This window comes from Dermacentor albipictus, chromosome 6 (assembly GCF_038994185.2).
Source record: "Dermacentor albipictus isolate Rhodes 1998 colony chromosome 6, USDA_Dalb.pri_finalv2, whole genome shotgun sequence".
Lineage (NCBI taxonomy): Eukaryota > Metazoa > Arthropoda > Arachnida > Ixodida > Ixodidae > Dermacentor > Dermacentor albipictus.
This window is the reverse complement of record NC_091826.1, coordinates 23,153,629-23,174,250: the sequence shown is the minus strand read 5'-3', so window position 1 is coordinate 23,174,250 and position 20,622 is coordinate 23,153,629. Positions and strand designations below refer to the sequence as shown.

Below are 20,622 nucleotides of genomic sequence, written 5' to 3'. Positions count from 1 at the left end.
TTAAAATTGCAAGAAACTGTAAGGTATCGTGGGCGAGCTGAGCTCATCCTAGTTCGGTATTTACCAGAAACGTGCGAACAAACCCAGCTCGACCATGGTGCAGAAAGGGGTTAATTAGCCAGCGGCTTAAATCTGTGCCAGGCTAAAAAGCGTTTGTGTTCACTCGGTGCACTTGACTGACTGGTGTGCTTCTCCCTCGCCTGCCTCCTTCCCTTTCTTATCCTTCCTCCTCCTCCTCAAAACCTACTTCCTCCGCTGCTCACCACCACCGTGTCTGTGGGTGTGCGTGTGAATGTGCGGCCGCCACCCCCCGCATGGTGTGCCTACCCCCCTTCCCGACGGCACCCACAGCACCCCCGATCCTGCTGGACATGAGCTCTCTGCACCTGTCCCCCGTGGGCCACAGCGGCGGCGGCGGCGGCGGTGGTGGGGGGGAGCCCCCTTCCCTGGAACTCCTGACCCTCTCGGCACTGCCAGAGCCTCCTATAGCAGTGAGCGAGATCGGACCCATCCCGCCCCCGCCAATGTTCTCCAACCCGTCGCCCACGCTAGGGCTACGGTTTGCCGAAGGTTAGTTGGAAGGAGACCCTCTGTACAGATATGTTGGATCTGAAACAAGGGAACGGGAGAGGAGAATAGAACCGCAGCGTAGCTTGTATTATCACAAAAGAAGCATGAATGGGGATCCATGGTAGAGTGTATAAGCGCGACTGAACGAGGACCTAGAAAGAAACAGATATACAGAAAGAGTGCTTCACTTTCAACTATAGATTTTATTTTCGCACGCATCGATAAATATATACCGTGTGAGCGGAAACAAATGTAACAGCAAAAAGGAAATTCAGTGGTGCATTTCGATGAACCGTACACGTGTGCAAGGCATGGGGAAAACATTTTTGTTTCTTTCTATGTCCTCGTTCAGTTGCGCTTGTACACTCTACCATGGATTCTAGCCAACTAGCCCGCCAACGTCTTTTAACCATGAATGGGGAAATGTAGCGCATTCAATCCTCACTATAATTAAGTTTTATCTGATGTGAAAACTCCTTCATTATATGCAAAATTCATTAGAAGCATGGCCGGTATAATGTAGCAATTCTCTCTGCTGAATTCTATGCCACTCTTACCATCCACTGTTCACGAATAGCTGATCCCCCTGAATAACTACATGGGCGAAATGCCGCTTTGACCACTGATGAAGCATAAGAAGGAATGGCATTGTAGTAGAATTGTTACACTATCCTGACCCACATAACAATATATTCACTACAATATGAGTATGTAACAATATATTCATTCCATGCCGATATCAGCTAGAAACATGTGGATATTGGCAAGACAGCTTGTAGGTGACTCTGTACAAGTAGTACACAGTGACACCCACCATTGTGCTGGCTGGTGAGCAGACGCAGCAGGCAAGTGATACGATAGGGAGCTGTGGCATGTAGTATATTATTGTCAAGTGAGTGCCGTTAACCAGACTTAAAATTGTATTAAAGGCCCATTGACATGGCAGATTCATCACTTATGTAAACCGCAAGTGCTGTTTTAGGCGAGTCACCAGACTCTGGGGAATACGCAGGCTCTGGAATATCGATGTGGAGTAGTCAAATTGTGGCAACCAGTTAACTGTTAAGGGGCGGATTAAGCAACACGAAAGCCATAAATAGGTCAGGAAGGTTGGTTTTGGTTCCAGAGGTGCTTGCGGAAAATTACTCTCCTTAACCTCCCAGCTTACTTTGACATGAAATTGGATGCCAAGTGATGAAAAATGGCAATGCATGTTCATGTTACTATTCAAAGAATCTTCGATGTTAAGGTTGCTAGAACCAACTGGAACAAATCCTAGGTGCTGCCATTATAAAAAACCAGCGCGGCGGATGCACAGTAGTAGCTGCTGCTGTTCCGTTTTGTGAAACAGCACTCGGCACTTGTACATTACTTTGCATGGCGCTGCCAGTTGCTGGCGCTGGACAAGTGCGCAGTATTGTTTTATGTTGGAATGCATTCGACAAGGGTAGCACTTGCTGCACATATGCCATACATAGAGCCCACTAGTGCCATAATGTGTGTTTGAGCAACATTAAACAAGTTTACCACTGGTTTTTGACACTGAAATGTTGCTTTGTGGTTGATTACATCGTGCTTGAACAATCGCAGCAGGTTAAAGGGACATAAAAGCAAAATATTAAGTCTAGCTTGGTTGAACAATTAGGCCTCTGTAATAATGAATTAGTCATTCGTAGTGAGAATCAAGCTGTTGTAAGCAAGAAAATGAAGGAAATGGAAAATTGGTGCAGCGCCACCTGTTGTGGGTTATGGTTCTCCTCGCTTGACGCAGCGCTTGACGTCAGCATTCCAAGCGGCTGATGATCACAGCGACAAACTGTGAGACACAGACTAGATGTGTGTACAAACAAAACCACCTAGAGCAAGTTCTAGGTGGTGTTGGAACGAGCAATGAGTGTGCAGTCCTCACTCTCTTGCTGCACTCCCGCACTGTGTACAGTGAGAGAGTGAGAAGGCAAGCGGGAAGTGGAATGTTTCCCTAGAGTACCTGCGATCCAAATTTCTTAAAAGAAAACGTGTGCGTTAGAATTGGGCAAATACCATAGTCAAACATTGTGAGCTACAGTTACTGCTTGAACGTTTTCTTAAGGCAGGCTGTAAATGGGCATTTTCAACGGGCGATGACTTGTCTTAAATGCATTGCTGCTGCTTCACTTTCTCTTTCAGGAACATTGAAGGCAGTAGACTTGTGTTTATTGCATCGGTATTGCTTACATCTGTGATTTCCAAATGTCTGATTCCCAAAGATTTCATTGCCAGATAGAAATACACTCATCAAAAGTCTCATTGCCAAGGTCTGATTGCCAAAGGTCTTGGGGCGTAAAGTCCGATTGCCAAAGCACTCATTGTCAGAGATAGATTTCCAAAAGTCTAATTGGCAAATGTCTCATTGGCAGGAGTCCCTTTGGCAAAAATCCGATTAACCTCATCGCCAAAGATATGATTAATACAGTGAAACCTCGTTAAACCGTAGTTGGCTGGAGCTCGGAAAAAGTGCGCACTAAACGGTAGTACTGCTTAACCGAAATAGCATGAGGTCACGCACTTACGTGTCAAAAACGGAATTCATGGAGAGTGCGATAAAAAGGGGAAAAAAACATGCAGCATTTAATCGCTTTGCACGACAAAAGTAATATTTTCGTTTGATGCCACGGCGGCCCAGCAGAGACGACACCAGCCTCAAACTTGCTGAAGTTGTGAGCCAGCTTTTCAGCCAGCCTCCTCGGCAAACTCGCATGGCAGATTCCTCGTTGACGTTGCATATTCTCTGTGCACGGGTGCGGTAGCATTGCAGAAGTCACGGGGCGCCTTTTTCATTGTGGGGTGCTGTTCTCGTCGCGACGATTGCATTCACGAGGCTGACGTAACGCGTAGCTTTTGCCACTGTCGGGTCTGAATCGCCCGTGCTGTCACTTCCAGTGCCATCCTCATCACTGTCGATAGGCGGCACTTTGGCAACAACAGAGGCAACGATGTCAAAAAGTCTGACCTCGTAGCCGACATCTCTTCGCCGTCGCAGCAGCACTGCCAAGCAACTTCTTCGCATTCCAAATGCCGCACACCGTAGCCAACAGTAGAGCCATGTCGCGTGCCAGCGCCAACTTTTCACGTCACGTTCGATAGCACGAACGATGTCTAATTTTTCTTCTGAGGTAAGCATCCGGCGTCAGCGGCATGACGCAAGCTCCCGCTTGCACGACGCCACGTCCTCTGGCATGGTGCTGAAATGATGTTGATGTGGCTTCACGGGCACACGCACAGGGCGCTTGGAGGCCGTTGTTCCGATCTCTGCGGCTTGTTGTTCTGCCGGGCCGCCCGATGGAGACGACGCACTGCCGTGTTTGCGCAGTGAAAAGTGGAAACAGTATGTGTTAACCGATATGTACACCGATGGTACGGATTATGCCGATACAAAACGGATTATGTTCAATGGCTGCTGAGTCAGGGATTTGACTTTACTACTTTTAAAACAAAACTACTGTATAAGCAGGTATGGTTTAACGAGGCTTCACTGTATCGGAAGTCTATGTAACCTTATTCCGTTTTCTCTATGCATTCCTCGCGTAAAAAAGTGCATATACTATAGCCCAAATCAAGATTATCCTTAAGCTATGCCCAGCCATTTTACTTGCACCTTTTATTTGCCACCTGTCATTGTGGGCGACATTCTCCATTGATCACTTTTGGGGTTGCAATCAAGTTAGTGAGATTTCACATGGCCAGCGCTTGAAGCATTTGCATCTGCAGGTGAAAGCATTCCTAGCATATTGTGAAGACGGTGTGCGTTGCACTTTGTCAGGAACCCTGTTGTTCATAGATGCTATCATTTCCTGTATTTGTCATGTGACATCTTGCATATTATTGTAGCTTCCAAAGTTAATAACCTGGAATGCTCCTCTGTGACTGATAGACACTGTTTCATACATTGCAGGCAATGCAACGAAGATCTAGATACATTTCTCTTGCTGCTTGCATTTTTTGCGTCACACTTGACGCATACGTCACGCATATGCATCATGTAAGTAATATTAAGTTTCACACTTTAGTTCCAGATAGTATGACATAATCGTTACATGAAAGGTGCCGCACATCTGAACCCATTTGCCACCAGAGGAGCAGAGTGCCACATTTCTGCAACTGCACGGTAAACGCAGTGTCCGCAGCCCACTGCTTGCTTTCATGAATAAATCGTAGTAAGCTGCGTACAACTCTTGTTAGGGTGTAGCAGATCACAAGCAACTACACTTTGAAACACACAGAGTAATATATTTCTGTGACTGCAATACTTGCATAGTAGGGTTTCCTGCCTAGTACAAAATGAGAGTATAGATCTTTGGAGCCGTTTGTCACCGTCTCCTTTCCATCCTCACGAGTTCACCACACTTCTGTACGCGTGGTAAACTGTGTGGTGTACGTGTGGTGAACGAGCAGCAGCAGTCTTCGCCTGTGCTCTTATTTCACCACTTTTTTTCGTTTGAAACGCAGTGGCTTCGAGCCTGAACCTCAGGTTTGCCGCCATGGCGGAGCGCAACCGGCAGATGGCGGCCGCCACTGCATCGCAGGAAGGGTCCCCCGCAGCGCCCCCGACGCAGCAGCAGCAACCGCCGCGGCAGCAGACGCCCCTGCCGCCGCGCCGGTTGGTGCCTCCCGAGGGTGACGACTCGGACGACTCGGGGGTGACGGGCGACATCTGCGAGGCGGCGGCACCCGCGCGGACGGGAGCCTCGCCCGCCGGCGGCGGTGGAGACGGTGGGGGGCCGCTCGTCGAGGAGATTCCGGCCAAGGAGCCTCCTCGGAGCTCCGCCCTGCCCCGCAAGAGCGCACTCAAGAAGCAGCAGGTCAACGGGGCCCACGCGACACAGCAGCAGCTGACGGCAGCACAAGCCAGGTGACCACACTAGGCCCACTTGCTCGCAGGGCTTTATAGATGTGCGCAAAGCACTTACGTTCATGGTCGGAAATACGGAGGGAACTGCAAAGGGAACCTGTACAGATTCAACGGAAAGAAAGTTTCGCAGTTGAAGGAAAATTAATCCTGTTCCGGGAATCAGACCCTGGACCAGTGCCTTTCTGAGTCAACTGCTTTACCATCTCAGCGAACTAGGAAGCCAGCAGATGGCAAAGAGAGGGTGAATTAACAGCAATGAAGCACGGGTATACAAGAATGTGGCAAATCAGTTCTGCTGCGCAGTACTCGTTTACCATATTCTTGTGAAACCATGCTTCGTGTTACAAACCCTTTAAGGACGAACCTTGAATAACTGAAGGAAATGTTTATTAAGGTGAATGCCTTATAGTATGTCTCATTAGTCAGTCGACCTTAAGCGAAAACACACAGACGACACGAAAGGCACAAAAAGGCTATGAACCCTCGACCTTTGGTGGGAGTCGAATCCCCCTACCTTTGGTGTTAATAAAGAAGTTAATTAAGATAGAATTAAGGCACTTTAACTCTCGACTTTTCGTGGCAGTCAAACCCACGAACTTTGGTTTGTGTCAAACCCAGCATCTTAGGTGGTAATTAAGGCAGTTAAGGCACAGGTGAGGAAGGGGAGACGCTACTTGAAACAACTTTTTTCTATTACTTGTACTAGATTTTTCAAAATTCAGCCAATTATAGAGTTTTCTATGCAGACGACAAATGTGTCATTACTTTTTCTGTAGCTGTTATAGTTCATGAGTTAAGTGATAGACAGTGGAAAAATATAGCCTTTGTGGGCACTTTCTGATGTACTAAATTTTCATAAAAAGCATTGTGGTGTATAGCTTGTTTAGCTCTTCATAGCACGCAAAGTGCCAATATCTAGCCAAATGGCGTGTCCAATTACTGGAACTATGCAAAAGGATCAGAGCATTTCAACAAATTTTTTTTTTTATTTCGATTCCTTGAAATATGATCGTGTACTTTCCTAACTACTGCTGGGAGATGTTGCAATTTCAAATAGGTATCAGCATTGTACATATCTTCAAGAGTATGCATGCCAAATTTTGTTAGTATAGAACAACCATAAATGTACATAGTTTTGATAGTTGCACTAATTGTAGGTGCTGCTTGAATATACATCTGCACTTAGTGATCTACAAAGAGCTAAATAAGCTACAGCGCAAAGCTATTTGCAAAAATTTGTTACACACTAAAGTGCTCACAAAATTGCTCTATTTTGCCATTGTGTAGGACATAACTCGGGAACTACGGCGGTTACACAGAAACTAATGACATATTTGAAATCTGCTTGTAATGCTCTATAAGCAGGTGGATTTTCATATCTGTAGTGCAAATATTTAAAAAATGTTTTTTCGAGGAGCAATGAAAGTACTTAAACCCACGATGTTTGGTGCAGGAATGAAGGAACTAGGTGGCTCAGTAGCAGTTCTGCAGCGGGCCACAAGGTCCCAAGTTCGATTCCCAGCCACGGCATCCACATTTGAAGCAGGGAATGAAACGCAAAATTTGCTCATCTACTTAGATTTAGGTGCTTGTAGTGGTTAAAAGTAAACTTGAGCCCTCCACTGTCGTGTCTGTCATAGCCCCCATCTAGCTTTTTGAATGTTAAACCTTGTTGATCAACCAACCTATCTGCCCGTCTAACTGTATATCAGCATTATCGGCAGGCGGTCATTAGGACTGCATGGACAAAAAGTGTCAGAGTTCCTACTCCTCATGCTTGAACGAGTGTCCTGCTGTGCGTGTGTGTGTCCAGGTTGCGGCCAACGCGCATTCACCTGAGCCCCAGTGGGGCCCAGAGTCCCCTGCCTCCCGGGTTGCAACTTCATGAGGGCAGCAACAAGGAGAACCACTGGCCCCCCCCGCCCCCCTCCGCCAGCCCCGGCGGTGACAACCACTCAGACTCGGATGAGGATGGCCCCATCAACTGGCGCGACTACTATGGCGACGACGAGCAAGGTGCGAGCGGCAGCTGCAGTGTTGTTGCCATTTCTTTGCTTGCAAGTCTGCGTGGGTGTTTTCTGTGCCTGCGTATTCTTCTGTACTACCAGCTTCTGGGTATAGAAGCTGTATAGGTGTCTCCTATGCCTGCGTATTCCTCTGTACTACCAGATCCTGGGTGTAGAAGCTGTATAGGTGTCTCCTAGTCCTGCATCTTCTTCTGTAACAGCTTCTCCATTGGTGCCATTTTGTCTGTCCATTCAGGTTTCTTTCTTTTTTTTTTATGTGCGCTGTTTTATATTCGAAATGCAGCATTACTAAATTGCACAAGTAGCACATTTATTGTATAGGTGCATTTCAAGATGTTATTGCGACTGCAAAGGGTGTTGTGGTATGGTCGGCATTGCCGAAACCTGTCCTAAGAGCACGCCTCAGCTAAGCGCACTGCTGCTGCCTGTAACAAGGTCACAGCCACATACTCATAGCCACATACTCCTTTGATAAAGTTCTGTACAAAAGTTACTAGAGAGAATTGTTGCGCTAGTGCCTACCTGAGCTGCCAGCATGGCGGTTCAGCTGGCATGGGAATCCATTCGGCAGTACACGGAGTTGCCTAAATTTCGTCCCTCTGGCTTCAGATGGCCTTGCGACTTTGACAATAAAGTGTTGTGTTATACAGGCAACATTTCTAATAGGTGGTGTCCAAATCTGCGCCCCAATGACTGTTGCCTCTGAGAAACAGATCTCGGAGGCCATGCTTTTTTGGGGACTGCATGCGCAGGTAGCAAATGCGGAGCCGAAAACATGTCATGGCCACCATGTTTGGTACACTACCTGTGATTAGGCCTGTGTACAGAGACTTATTGCGTTGCTGCATTTGAAGTATAATGACTTGGAAATTTAGAAATATTTTAGAGAGCCATAAATAAAGCCACAAACAAGAAGACCAGACAGATCAATACACAGCCAACCATCTTCATGGTTTTGAGTGATAGCAGCGCCAGATTTTCCTCCTGTAATATTAGCAGGAGGAACTCTTGAGACCCCTACTAGCCATCCTGGTTTTTCCAGCCGTCGCCTTGTCTCTGACCAGCAGTGACCGTGTCGCCGCAGGTCGCCTGGCCGCCAAGATAGCGCGCAAGGACTCGCTGGCCCTCAAGCTTTCCCAGCGGCCCGATCGGCAAGAGCTCATCGACAAAAACATCCTACAGATGCAGTCTGATCGCGAAAGGCAGGAGTCGCGGGAGGCGGTTGGAAACAAATTAACAAGGTGCGCTACTACTTCCATTCCGTGCTCTTTTTAAAGTGTTAGCATTCTCAGCGTGATCCCAAGCTCCCATGCAATGGCATTCTTTGTGTGCCCCCTATTCTTCTTTAATGCACTAGCATTTTCTGCATAACTCCATGCTGTTTTAGTGCAATAGTATTCCCTACACATGTCCCCTACCCACTTTCTTGAACCTGGATTCTATGATTGGTTTGTCTGGGAAATCGGAGCACTTTCATTGGAGCCCGACAGCTAGCGTCGCTTTACCGTGATGGCAGTTGAAAGCTTGAAGCTTGACTTGCTTCGTCCATTTGTCATTATAGCGATGGCCATAGTTATCATCAGTGTCGTTATGACATCACTTTTGGCTGGCCAGCTCGCCCTTAGCTTCATCCTTGCCATTGGTCAAGAGCAAAAACTTGGTCCAGCTCCGCTACTGCATTTCCTTGCAATGTAGACCAAGAAGAGTCCCTTCCTTTTGTTCAAAGTTTGCAATGCTAGGACTATCTACACATTTGTGCATTTGGCATTTGCAACAGCTGTCAGTTCGTGGCAAAAGTTTTCTGCTTGTGATCGGGTAACTTATGGCCAGTCATACATACCTTTGCGAGACGAAAATTTCCAAATAGTGGTGTGGGGTTCACTGTCCACATTCTACACAAGCACTTGTATTGTGTCCTAGTGTTGAACAGCAGGCAGAGGCTAGCAAAAATCAGTGGATGCACCCTCGCACTCCCCAGTACTTTTTCCATCTATTGTAGCTTGCTCATCATCGAACTTGCTTCCGCACTCATTCATAGCAACTGAGCTCACACTCGCATTCATGCCACAAAAGCGAGTATGAGTCAGTGTGTTCACGGGTTTGTCAACCTGTGATAACGCAGGTCAGAGGCTCACTTCCTCAGCCTACTTATTTGCCTTTCCCCTTTCGGTAAACTTCTCTGACAGCATTGACTGCACTGAGCACCTCACCTCAACTCGCATCTCGTGACGTGCATGCTTTTCTTGTGTAACTGTCCTGCCTGGACCGCCGAGGTCTGCAGTGCTGAAGAAATAACTGTAGTGTGCTAAATGCAATGGGATCGCAACTTTTGAAGCTTACAATCAAGAAATGTCTTAGCATTCTTTTTTCTTTTGCAGGAGGCTAAGTTTGCGTCCGACGCCTGAAGAGCTAGAACAAAGGAATATTCTCAAATGTGAGTTACTCTAGCCTTTACGACGTCTTCCTTTGGGTGGCCATAGTGTTTCTTTCTAAAGACTAATTAGCAGTACCGCCCGTTCTGGTCTGAGCTTCAGTTTCTTGCTTTTCAGTTCAGACTGCTGAAGAGCTCAAGAAGGAGAAGGAGCAGAAGAAGAAAGTATTAATACGGAAGGCAAGTATGCACTAGCTTTCTAGATTTTCTTTTTTTAATCTATCCCTTAACGTGTTTGTGAACCCCAGATGACATAACCTCGTTGGATGACAAGTGCCGCCATTTTGTGAGGAAAATGGGAAACCAAACTAAGTTGTGCTGAGCCATAGTCATAGTCTTAGTCATGGCATTAGTCAGTCACCTGTATGACTCTTGCACATATATGCATGGAGCGATGTTCAAATCATTACACAAAAGCAATCTGGTGCAAATGATGACTCCAGAAGCTGCAGAAGCAATCTTATGATGTTCAGTCATCCCTGCTGTAAACCCGCATTTTGAAGAAAATTTCTTCAAAACCCGCTCTCTCACGTGTAATTAAATTTTTCTAATCTTGTGGTGCAAATTGCACATACATAAGCTCAATCACATTGCATCATATGGTTTCGACATTTAATGCACTATTTCTGCTAAATTTTTCTGAAACCCTACACTAGTCTGCCGGAAAATATATATAAAGCACTGCATAGATATTTATACCGTAGCTTGCATTCAGTGTTTCATTCTACCTAAAATTGTGCTGCTGCCTCGTCACGTTACACTTGCTTACAGAATTTGAACCTGGTTATAGAACTTTGCCCTGAAGGAAAGTGTTTCTTCTGAGGCTCAGCGTTTTTGTTGTAAAAAAGACCTGGGCAAACAACAAGAGTTGTCAGGACACACGCTATGGCACCTAGGACTACTAATATGCAAGCTCAACCCGCATCAAACCTAGCCCAGCTTTTTTCAGCCTTACGGCATGTGTGTTTTGCTTTGTGCAGTTGAGCTTCCGGCCCACCATCGAGGAACTGAAGGAGAGAAAGATCATTCGCTTCAACGACTACGTCGAGGTGACGCAGGCACAGGACTACGACCGCAGGGCCGACAAACCGTGGACCAGGTTGACGCCTAAAGATAAGGTAGGCTTGTTTATCTTGCTTTTCTGGAACCCAAAATAGGCTGGGACTGGATTGTGTGCCGCCATTGGTGCAGGGTTGTCATTGGATAGCCCGCGATCGAAACTCCCAGTCTTCGTCAAAAGAAGTGAAGCCTCTAGGAGCGTGGGCACTGCTGGTTTCTGGCTGCATCGTGTCGTGTTGGTGGGACACCGAAAAGATGCAGAAGTTAGAACCAGAAGTGCACCTCCAGCAGTGGTTGTGCTTGTAACGGCTTCAGTTCTTTTGATGAAGTACTATGATGATGATACTATGGTACTATGAGATGATGATAGTACTATCGGGAAAGTGATGGGCTTGATGAGGACGCTCTCTTCATACTCGCTCAACTGTGCGGCTGAAACATTAGCATCACTCGTGGGTGTCTGCTAAGGGTACGACAGTTTCACTCTTCGGCAGTTACGTTTTGGTTTTCTGGGCAATATTGGCGGGAGTTCATTGGGTTGCGAAAAATTGGTCACGTTGGGCTTTTTGGAAGTCTGGAAGCGTTAGGAACTTATTGGATTGCAAGCTTGGCAAGTTTTGCATTAAGGTCAGTTGTCTCGCGCTGTCTGCCAGAATGTTGATTAGTGTAAGTTTCATAATTACTCGTCTTGAGACTGACTGCCTTGATTGGACTTGCGGAAATCTCACAATTGTCGCATCATTCCTTACCAAGTTGAACCTCATTAGTACAAGTTGCATCTGACCCTGTAATAACTTCATTATCTGATGTTCATATTATAAGCACGCACCAATATTGTAAAATACAATATGTGCGAATTTTATATCTACGTCGTTATATCCGACAATTCATTATTTCCATATTTGTACTATTGAGGTTCAACTATATTTAAGGACTGTCAAATGCGCTTCTAGACCACTCTGTACACGATGCAGATTTTGTGTCATTGACTGTTTCTCAACGCACTTTGGTGTTTGGTTGCGCAGGCGGCCATTAGGAAAGAACTGAATGAATTCAAAAGCATGGAGATGGAGGTTCATGAAGACAGCAGGCACCTCACTAGGTAGGTCAGGCACTCGGGAAGTCTTATTCCAGCACTGCCCTGCATGACACTCTCGGCTGGTGGCCATGACTTTGACTAGCGTGCTATTGTTTGCAGTGTTCATAACCAGCCGACGAATTAGTTTATTAACACAGAAGCCATGGCAAGATTTGGAGACGTGCGTGCAAAGTTTGCTGTCTGTATTTGTGCCATGCAAGGAATTAGCGTTTCCAGGTCTGTCTGTGTGTCACGTGAGCTGTTTTTGTTTGTTCACTTTGTATAAAACAATTGACTGGGATAACGTACTGGAAAACCTTATTAATTCGACCCTCGTTAATTCAGAGGAAAATCGGCTTATTCACGCTTGCCCACTGATCCCGGCAAGCGCATGCATTATTTAAAGGCATCAAACTCTCAGTGATTCAGTTGTATTTGGCTGCGCCCCCGTTAATTTTGACAATCCTCGGAACGTGCCACTCACAGAGGGCCGAAAGTACGGTCGACTCCCGTTACTTTGACCCTGACGAGACCAACAAAATCGATCAAATTGTTCAGCGGCTCAAATAAACAAGGTGCCGAACAAACACCCAAACACATTGCTGATTCATGTGGCAGTACTTGAACAGATTCTAACTCGCTCCGAACTCAAATGTGCGCCTGCGTTCTATGTGTCCAGAGTAAACAGCTAACATAGAAATGACATAACTCATAAACAAGTAGAGATATAATGAGCACTCGATTTTTTAGCAAGGTGAGCAAGTCAAATATGTGTTGCACATTATTGGCTGGTTTCCTAAGGTCAGCTTTGCCACAATAAATTGGTGTTGTTCAGTAAAGCACATGTACGCCTCAAAGGTGGTTTTGGTTTCGTATCTGATCACACCTGCAAGCAATTTTAGGCCCACATTTCTTGAAAAAAAAAAAAGTGTGCATTAGAATTGGGTAAATACTGTAAAATCAGACAGTTATCTTGAAAGGTTTCTCAGGGCAGGATGAAAATAGGCATTTTTCAACGGGCGATGACATGTCTTCAACGCATGCACTTTCCCCTAACTTCCACTGACACAAACGCTACCACTAAATGAGGTCACTATTGGGCTCACTGTAAAGGTCTGGTGTGTGCATGCTGACTGGTAAAGGCTAAGCGTAGGATCGAAATAAGGAAAGTTTGGGCCCATAGAACACGCATGGGTGGAGGCCGGTGCCTTCGTTCAGAATCTAGTTAACCAAAAAGTGAAATTAACCACTGTCAAATTAACGGAAGTGGACTGCTTACAACAAAAAAGAGCAAAAGCAGTGCAGGCATCCCATGGAAACTAAGCGGTGCATAGTTTATGTTGAAGCAGGGGTTGTGGATCTATTGAGTAAGTAAAGGCAGGTTGACGTGGTAAGCATTTGTGGGCTGTTTTCTTGATTTATTCAATAATTGGACATTTCTTTGGTCTCATGAAATCCAAATTGATCAGGCTTTACTGTAGTAAACAGTTGGAGGAGCGATTTTGTTTTCTTCACTCATTATCGCGTTACGCTAACGCGAAGCCTTTGTGTTTTTTTACATAATAACCACAATGGTGGCTCTGTGGCTAGGCCATTCCTGCAGCTGAGCATGTAAGCCTGCAGGTTCCATTCCCAATGCAAGTTGATCAATTTAAATTAATTATTCCATAGTGAGTTCAACAATTAGAAAGAATTATGCACGTACTACGAAGCATATTGCCTTATTCTGTTTCTGAGGATACCTAAAAGTTGGGCAGCTAAATCTCAGTAAATAACGCCACAGGATTGTCCGAAGCCATGAGCTCAGAGGCTAGACAAATTGATGTATACTACCCAGCATTCCCGTGGTGGCAGAATGAACGCAACACCAGAGCTCTTTCTTGTAATTTTTATAGGAAACGGTACTACACAACAGACACTTTTCGTTATTGAAGAACCTAGCTTGCCTGAAAGGCAGTTTGCCCAACTAACGGCAGTGTAGTGTGTACAATCTTGGTTGGTTGCTTGCATTATGAAATGGAAAATGTATACGTGGCTCACGTGGTGACACCATGCACCAGAGACGTTGATCGTAACTGCCGTTAGTAGTTGTGCAAATGTGCCGCGCAGAGAAGTGAATTAAGAATAGAGGCGATTGCGTACTCAAGGTGCTGGTTGATGCAGCTTCTTACGACGGCATCATCCTCGTTTTTCAAAAAAATTAAAAATTAATCGATTTCCAGGTTTCACAGGCCTTGAAGCTCATCTGCCCTCATGGTAACTGAACAAGCCCGGTCAAGGGCAAAGGGACTTGGCGCCTTGTCCAAGGTCACTCCCGCGACAACGTCTCCAGTGTCGGTGGTCACAGCTGGGCTGCGCACCACGTTTCTGACACCCAGACGCGCCTGTTGGGAACAAGGCATCCGGTGAGGGGCAAGGTGTGATCAGCATTGGAGATTCGCAGGCATCCTTACTTCAAATGCAAGCTTTGCTAGTAAGCACCCCTCCCCCCCATTAGGCAACGAAGGGACCCAATCAGGGTGAGCATCAATGCCCAGGAAGATGGAACTTCGCATCCAAGAAATTTCTAGAGGAAGCTTTGTCAACACCGGCAGTGCAAGGAAGTTGCACGAAGCAAGAGTTGCTCTACGGCTGGAATGCGAGCAGTTAGGTCTGCACAGGACTGCTTTGTGTGCTTGAGGAGTCGCGGCTGCAGTGTGATAGCGCAACTGTATCCCTAGCGTTGCAACCATGCGGCCATGACTTCGAAGTGGTTGCTGAGAAGGCAGGACAGACCAACTTGTCATCAGCTCTAGCCAGCACCTCGGTGACGCGATGACGTGGAGAAGCCTGCTGCATGAAGACAGTCCCAGAGGCCAAGGCCAGTAAAAACTTTGAAAAATTGAAGGATTGCTGCCGTCTTATATCTACATTGGGCATGCCGGATGGTTGCATTGCCCTCCTGGTCTTGGCAGGGCTCTTCCAATTTCAGTTTCATATGTTGCCTCCCGCTGCCTTTTTTTTTTTTTTTCAATACGTTTGCGAAAACGGGAAAGCTGACCCAATCTCACCTGCCCACGACTCTCTTCACCAGCTGCTCCGATCACGCACTTCGTGTTGCACCGCAGCATTCAAGTCGCACCATGTCCCTGTTCCCGGTGCCGTCTCCCACCCTCAAGGACCGAAAAAACAACGGGAGCCATGAAGGGTGTTTTCTGTGACCGCCAAGTGTAGTAAGGCGTTCCCCAGAGGTCGGGCACGCAAGTCACCAGTTCTTTTGTGCCGTTCTTCATCAGTGCGGGTGTTGTCGCGTCCTCGGCTTCCCCGTGCAACCCTTCACGTAATTCCTCAGGCTGGACCTAACAAGCTGGGGCTATCGTGTCGTCGGCAACGGCTTTATTGTTTTGTTCGTTTTTCTCTCTGCCTCTATGTCAAGTCCTGCACCTGCAGAGAGTGGAAAAATGAGGTTTTTTTTTTTCTTTTTCTTGTTCGCCACGTCAGACTCGTTATGCCAGCTGTGCTGCGACGCCCCCCCGCCACCAAGTCACATGACAAAAGCTGCACCAGTTCTCTGCGTGTCATGGAAGACTGCTGCTTCATGTGCTGTGTGTGTGTGTGTGTGCATGTACTTTTTTTTTTCTCTGTCGTTTATTGGGTTTTGAATCGTGCATGTTGTTTTCCCGTTATATTCGGCCAGCCTTGTTGTGTTTAATATCCTTTTAGTCTTTGTTATTATTCTTTTAATCTCCTTTACTCTTTAGTCGCGATAAAAGGGCTTGTCCTTGCGACTTTGCACCTGTGAGCTCTGCAACCTTTAGTGGCAGATGGAAAAAAATTTGTTTTCTCGCTTTTTAGTGCTTGTGAAGGCCTGTCAGGAGGTGTAGCGTCTCTACTGTGTGGAGGAACGTTGACGTTTTGTTTGTTTGTTTGTTTGTTGTTGGCTGTTCCTGGTGTTTTCTCTATTTCGCTAGTTTTCAAAAACTATTCTTGGGAAGCAAGCAAATCGCGTAGCGCCGCTTATGTGATGTACGAGTTGCCGTTTATCATCCGGCAAGTATGTATGTACACCTACCTACGTGTCGTGTACGCATATGTCTGTACGTGCTTGCTCGTGTTATAAGTTGCCATTAGTTGCTGTTGACACCCTGCCGGATGTGTTATGCGCCACATCTTTCAGAACAAGTACTGCATCAGTTTCATCATTTCATCACCTCTGAAATTCGCTTCATTACATTTGTGCTCTTCTTCTTCTTCTTCTTCTTCTTTTTGACAGTTGCTCGTGTTACAAGTACTAATTGTGTTGCGAAAAGCTACCGAGGCTGTACATCGGCTTGCGTACGAGTCAACTTTGTCACTTTGCGTCTTGATGATGCAGAATGGTAGAGCGACAGGTAAAGCAGGTGTCTGTTACTCGTGCTACGCAAATTTTATTTGAAAATGTTCCCATTGCTTCAACTTTGTGCAACTAGAAGTGGTTTGCGGAAATTTTCACGTTGGCATGTGGGTGGTTGTCGAGATATCTTCGCTCCCAGCCAGTCAATTTGGTGCCTGAGGTATTCGCCAGAAGGCAGTGCGCACCGGTCAATGTTTCATAGGGCTTTGTGCAAAAGGCACCGTTGTAGCTGTGATTTGGTTGCATTGGGTGCAGGTTTTAAGAGAGTATTGCAATGATCTGGCAGCATTGCAGTCTTCACGACCAAGTGTCAAACAATGTGCCACGAAAAACAAATATGCCCAGCTTCCTTTTTTTTTTTTCTAGACACGCCCGGCAAGTACTGTAGTGTCGCTCTCTTGCCTACTTGCCTCAAAGTCCTTTTCTCACCAAATGCTGCATTGATAGGTACCCCGGTAAAAATAGCTCTTCCAGCTGTAAAATGGTTGTTAGTTTGCCCGAAGATGCACTTCAGGTGTGTTTTCTCAAGGTGACTATTGTTTTGGTTTTCATATTTGGATGCGGTAATAGCCTGTTATTTCAACTGAAAGGATAATGACGTTGTGGGTGTTTGGAAAAGACTGGATGCAAAGCATTTTTATGCTCTTGAAGACAGATGGCACCACTATGCCAAAATCCACATCTGTCCAGCATTGCTGCAGACGAATCACTTGCTGCCTTTGCACAGATAAAATAGAAAAGTATCGAATCAAGACATGTTATTAATAAACAAAATGCATTATGGAAGATCTCTAGGCAGAATTTCAAAAACAATTGCCCGTACCCAATCCTTTCTTCAAAAACGATCCAAGAGATGCAAGAGCTACTTCTACCGGATTGCTGTGTCAGTGAGACTTTCAGTAGTTTGTACTGTCTACTTAATGCAAACCCACACTTCTGAAGCACTTTTTTTTTAAACACCAGCAATGCCTTTGATGTTTGCTTGGTATGCTTCCCGCATATTTTTTTTTTTCTTTAATTCAAGGTTTGAGGGAATAGCTTGGCATTACTCTATGCAATGCTTGATAAGGGCGTTAGAAGAAACATCGACACAGAGGCAAGTTTAGCTTGTGTTCTTGTCGTTTTACGAGGTTCTTTGTGTCACTCGCAAGAACTTGGACTTGGAACAGAACACTGGCGAGCAATGGAACAAATGAAGCCACTTAATTCCTTCCTTTCCTTTGTCGTTGTTGTTGAGGCCGTGTGCATGTAGTCCTGTTCTGACAAGGTTCTGCTGCTCAGGCAAGTGAATGAAGGATGTACATAAGTGTCGGGCATGCGTTTTTGCTTTGGCACCTGTATATATATACATATATACATACATGTATCTGTATCGTGCACGTCTCGGTGTTCCTTCGATTATCTCGTACGCGCCTGTTGGTCTTGTCACATGCCAAAGCGCGCAAGGCTGTGAAAGGTCTCTTGCCTTCTATGTAGTGTAGATTTGTGCGAATGGATTTTTACGGCTATTTTAATTGATTAGGAAACCTTAGTTGGCCCTGTACATAGGTTGCGAACAAGGCTGTGTAAATATTGTACATGTGCAAATGCCTTCTTTCTTTTTTTTTCGACTTGTTTTGTTCATTGTTGATAAATTTGGGGGATTTGTTTTGTTTTGTTTTCTTTCCACACGGTGTAGACCATTTTAGGTTTCTGACCGTGCGTGTCACCATCTTAGGCTGTAATGCGAAAAGTTTCTTCCCCCAAACACTTTTGTACATGGTGTCCTTAAGTTCGCATGCCAGTGAAATGTCAAAAACATTTGCAAGATCATTTATGCATGGTAGGGAAGTACTGACGTCACATAGATTTGTAGATTGTGCACCCAGCAGTGACAAATTGGATCAGTGTTGCTGTGGGCCAAAGCTTCGTAAGCCAGCAAAACAAAATTATGCTACAAAACCAACTTTTAAATTTTCACACTGGCTCCACCCCTTCACGGCGTCATAGATTCTGACAATGCCTTCCAGTGGTCTTATAAATCCTTCACTAATAATTACTGCATAGTCTAACCACGTTGTAACATAGCCGCGTGTAATGCGGAAATAATTCATTATACACAATATTCATTATAGGCATATATTTGCTTCATGCTCATATTGCCAAGGTGTATTTAGGTTCACTTTGTGATATCTGAATTTTTGTTGTGTATCTCTGTTCCTTATATGGAGGGACTTAATTGCTCTAAATAGGAGCTTTTAGGGACTTGTGAATGAAAACAGTGCAGATGTCCCAAAACGCTGTGAAATTTGGGATGTCGCAAATGTCATTGTTGACACAGCCAGGCTGTAAAATTACAGATGAGAAATTGGGACACCATTGTGCATCTTTGAAAGGGAATTTGTGCAGTGAACTGCCGGACCCGGTACTTTATGACCAATCATCTCACCTGTTTGAATTAGCTCGTCACAGAACTTAAAAAGTGATAGTCGTAAGGTGCCATGACACGTTAGTGCTCTGTTATTTGATTCTTTCCATTTTCTCGACAATTAGCAGCCATATTTTCGTTGGCCAAGGAAATGTAGAGTTTCGAAAAACTTCGCTGTCAGTCTAAACTAACCCACTGGTTCTTTTAGTGTCGTTTAATAAATTAATCAGCCATAGTACCATACATTGGTTGTTTCAGTTACAAATTGACCTTGCCTAACAGCCACGATGGTGACACAAGCTCTTTCTAGAAATTGTCTATACGGTGCAACTTTTTTTTTTTTCCACTTAGCCCAGGTGTTGTCTAAAGCCCAAACTTGTGCTGTTTATTTCTCTACCACAAAAGAGGTTTTAGTGCATGCTTTACACTTTTTTTTTTTTTCCATAGAAATTGAAGGCACTGCTTTTAAAGCGGCAATGGACTGACGAACGCCTTTGGATGTGAATAAAAAAAAGTGACGATAGATGTTGCAGTTCACGTTTTGTTGTTTTATTTTTTGTTTTCCTTTGTGCATTCCGTTAGCATGCCATGCATCTGTCTTTCAGAATGTTGGGAAGGAATTGGCTTCTAATTGTGCATGGAACGTGTTTATCTGACATCTTGCTCTATGCAACAGGCATTCTACTGTGGTTTTATGGTTGCCTCTGTTCAGAGATATAGGTAATCCTGAGACACACAGGCTGATGAATGACTAAAGGCTTTGCTCCTTGCATTCTGGTCACACACGCGGTGGGCAATGTTACCCGTGAACTGCGATGGCCTCAGACTTGAAAGCCGGCACCACTTCACCCTACCTAGGAAAATATTCCGGGTGTTCAAACAGTACACTCAGTGCCGAGATTATTGAAAAATTGGTCTTCTTGGAGAGCGTCTTGTAAGTTGGCTAGATTATCTATCTGGGCAAGCTTTTTTTGGAATCAAATGTCCACATTTCCTTCGCAGTTGTCTTGTGCCATGCAAAAGTGGTTGACATTGAAGTTGGGCTAAACTCTTATTGTAGCAGAGACAATGGGAATTTGTATTGGTTTTCTTCTAATTAATTATCCCAGTGTACTGAACATCTGCAGTTACCTTTGCACCCACAGTAAGTAATCTGTTAAGTTAAAGTTAAGTTAATGACTCCTCCCCTCTTGCAGTTCAAAAAGCATGCTGTTGCGCTTATCGTAAATGCTGGACTTTGTTGGGAAAACTTCATTTAGATGGGAAATGAGCAGGTCTCAGGCAGCGTGAGCTGATGTCAGTGGAAAACCATGTATGCAGCTCCCAAAGCCCACTTCCAGTTAACGAGCAGGTAATTCAGCTGCTGAAGACCGAGAGGCATTGTGCAGCGCTCATTCACCATCGTTGGGCAATAAGCTTTTGAGTGCCTTTGCATTCCTCGTATCTCGATCTGCGTAAACTCTGGACTCTTCGCTTTTCAGGCCCAGCAGTTCAATGACGAGTGTATCTAAAGTCAATTATAAGTTTGTTTGTTGCCCTTCTGGTTTTGGATGCAAGCAAGGTCGGCAGGTAATTGAGTGGTTTTGAAAGAACAGGCCGATGAGAAAACCTGTCAACAGTTTTTCTCATCAAAAACATTTCTATTCTCTTTTTGCACTTATAGGCGTGTACATTGCTGAACAGTGCGGGACGTTGATGCCTTGCACAAAGACGTGATGACCGCGCTTGTGCTTCATACCCAATTCAATACCCTGCTTCAAAGCTTGTAGGTGTGCTTCAATGTGGCAAAC

The 20,622-nt window shown here is 45.3% G+C and overlaps 1 protein-coding gene across 5 annotated transcripts in view; it reads left to right on the top strand.

Moving 5' to 3' along the window:
* LOC139060876 (phosphatase and actin regulator 2-like) overlaps positions 1 to 19,355 on the top strand; it is a 148,042-nt gene extending 128,687 nt beyond the window's left edge. For all 5 annotated transcript variants that reach the window (XM_070540141.1, XM_070540137.1, XM_070540138.1 and 2 more), the window contains 9 exons: positions 352 to 570; positions 5,056 to 5,458; positions 7,272 to 7,474; positions 8,570 to 8,726; positions 9,864 to 9,919; positions 10,035 to 10,096; positions 10,897 to 11,034; positions 12,001 to 12,077; positions 14,276 to 19,355. In XM_070540141.1, the coding sequence (XP_070396242.1) occupies positions 352 to 570; positions 5,056 to 5,458; positions 7,272 to 7,474; positions 8,570 to 8,726; positions 9,864 to 9,919; positions 10,035 to 10,096; positions 10,897 to 11,034; positions 12,001 to 12,077; positions 14,276 to 14,291 (1,331 nt within the window). In that variant the 3' untranslated portion in view covers positions 14,292 to 19,355. The remainder of the gene's footprint in view (positions 1 to 351; positions 571 to 5,055; positions 5,459 to 7,271; positions 7,475 to 8,569; positions 8,727 to 9,863; positions 9,920 to 10,034; positions 10,097 to 10,896; positions 11,035 to 12,000; positions 12,078 to 14,275) is intronic.
* The last annotated feature ends 1,267 nt before the right edge of the window (positions 19,356 to 20,622 follow it).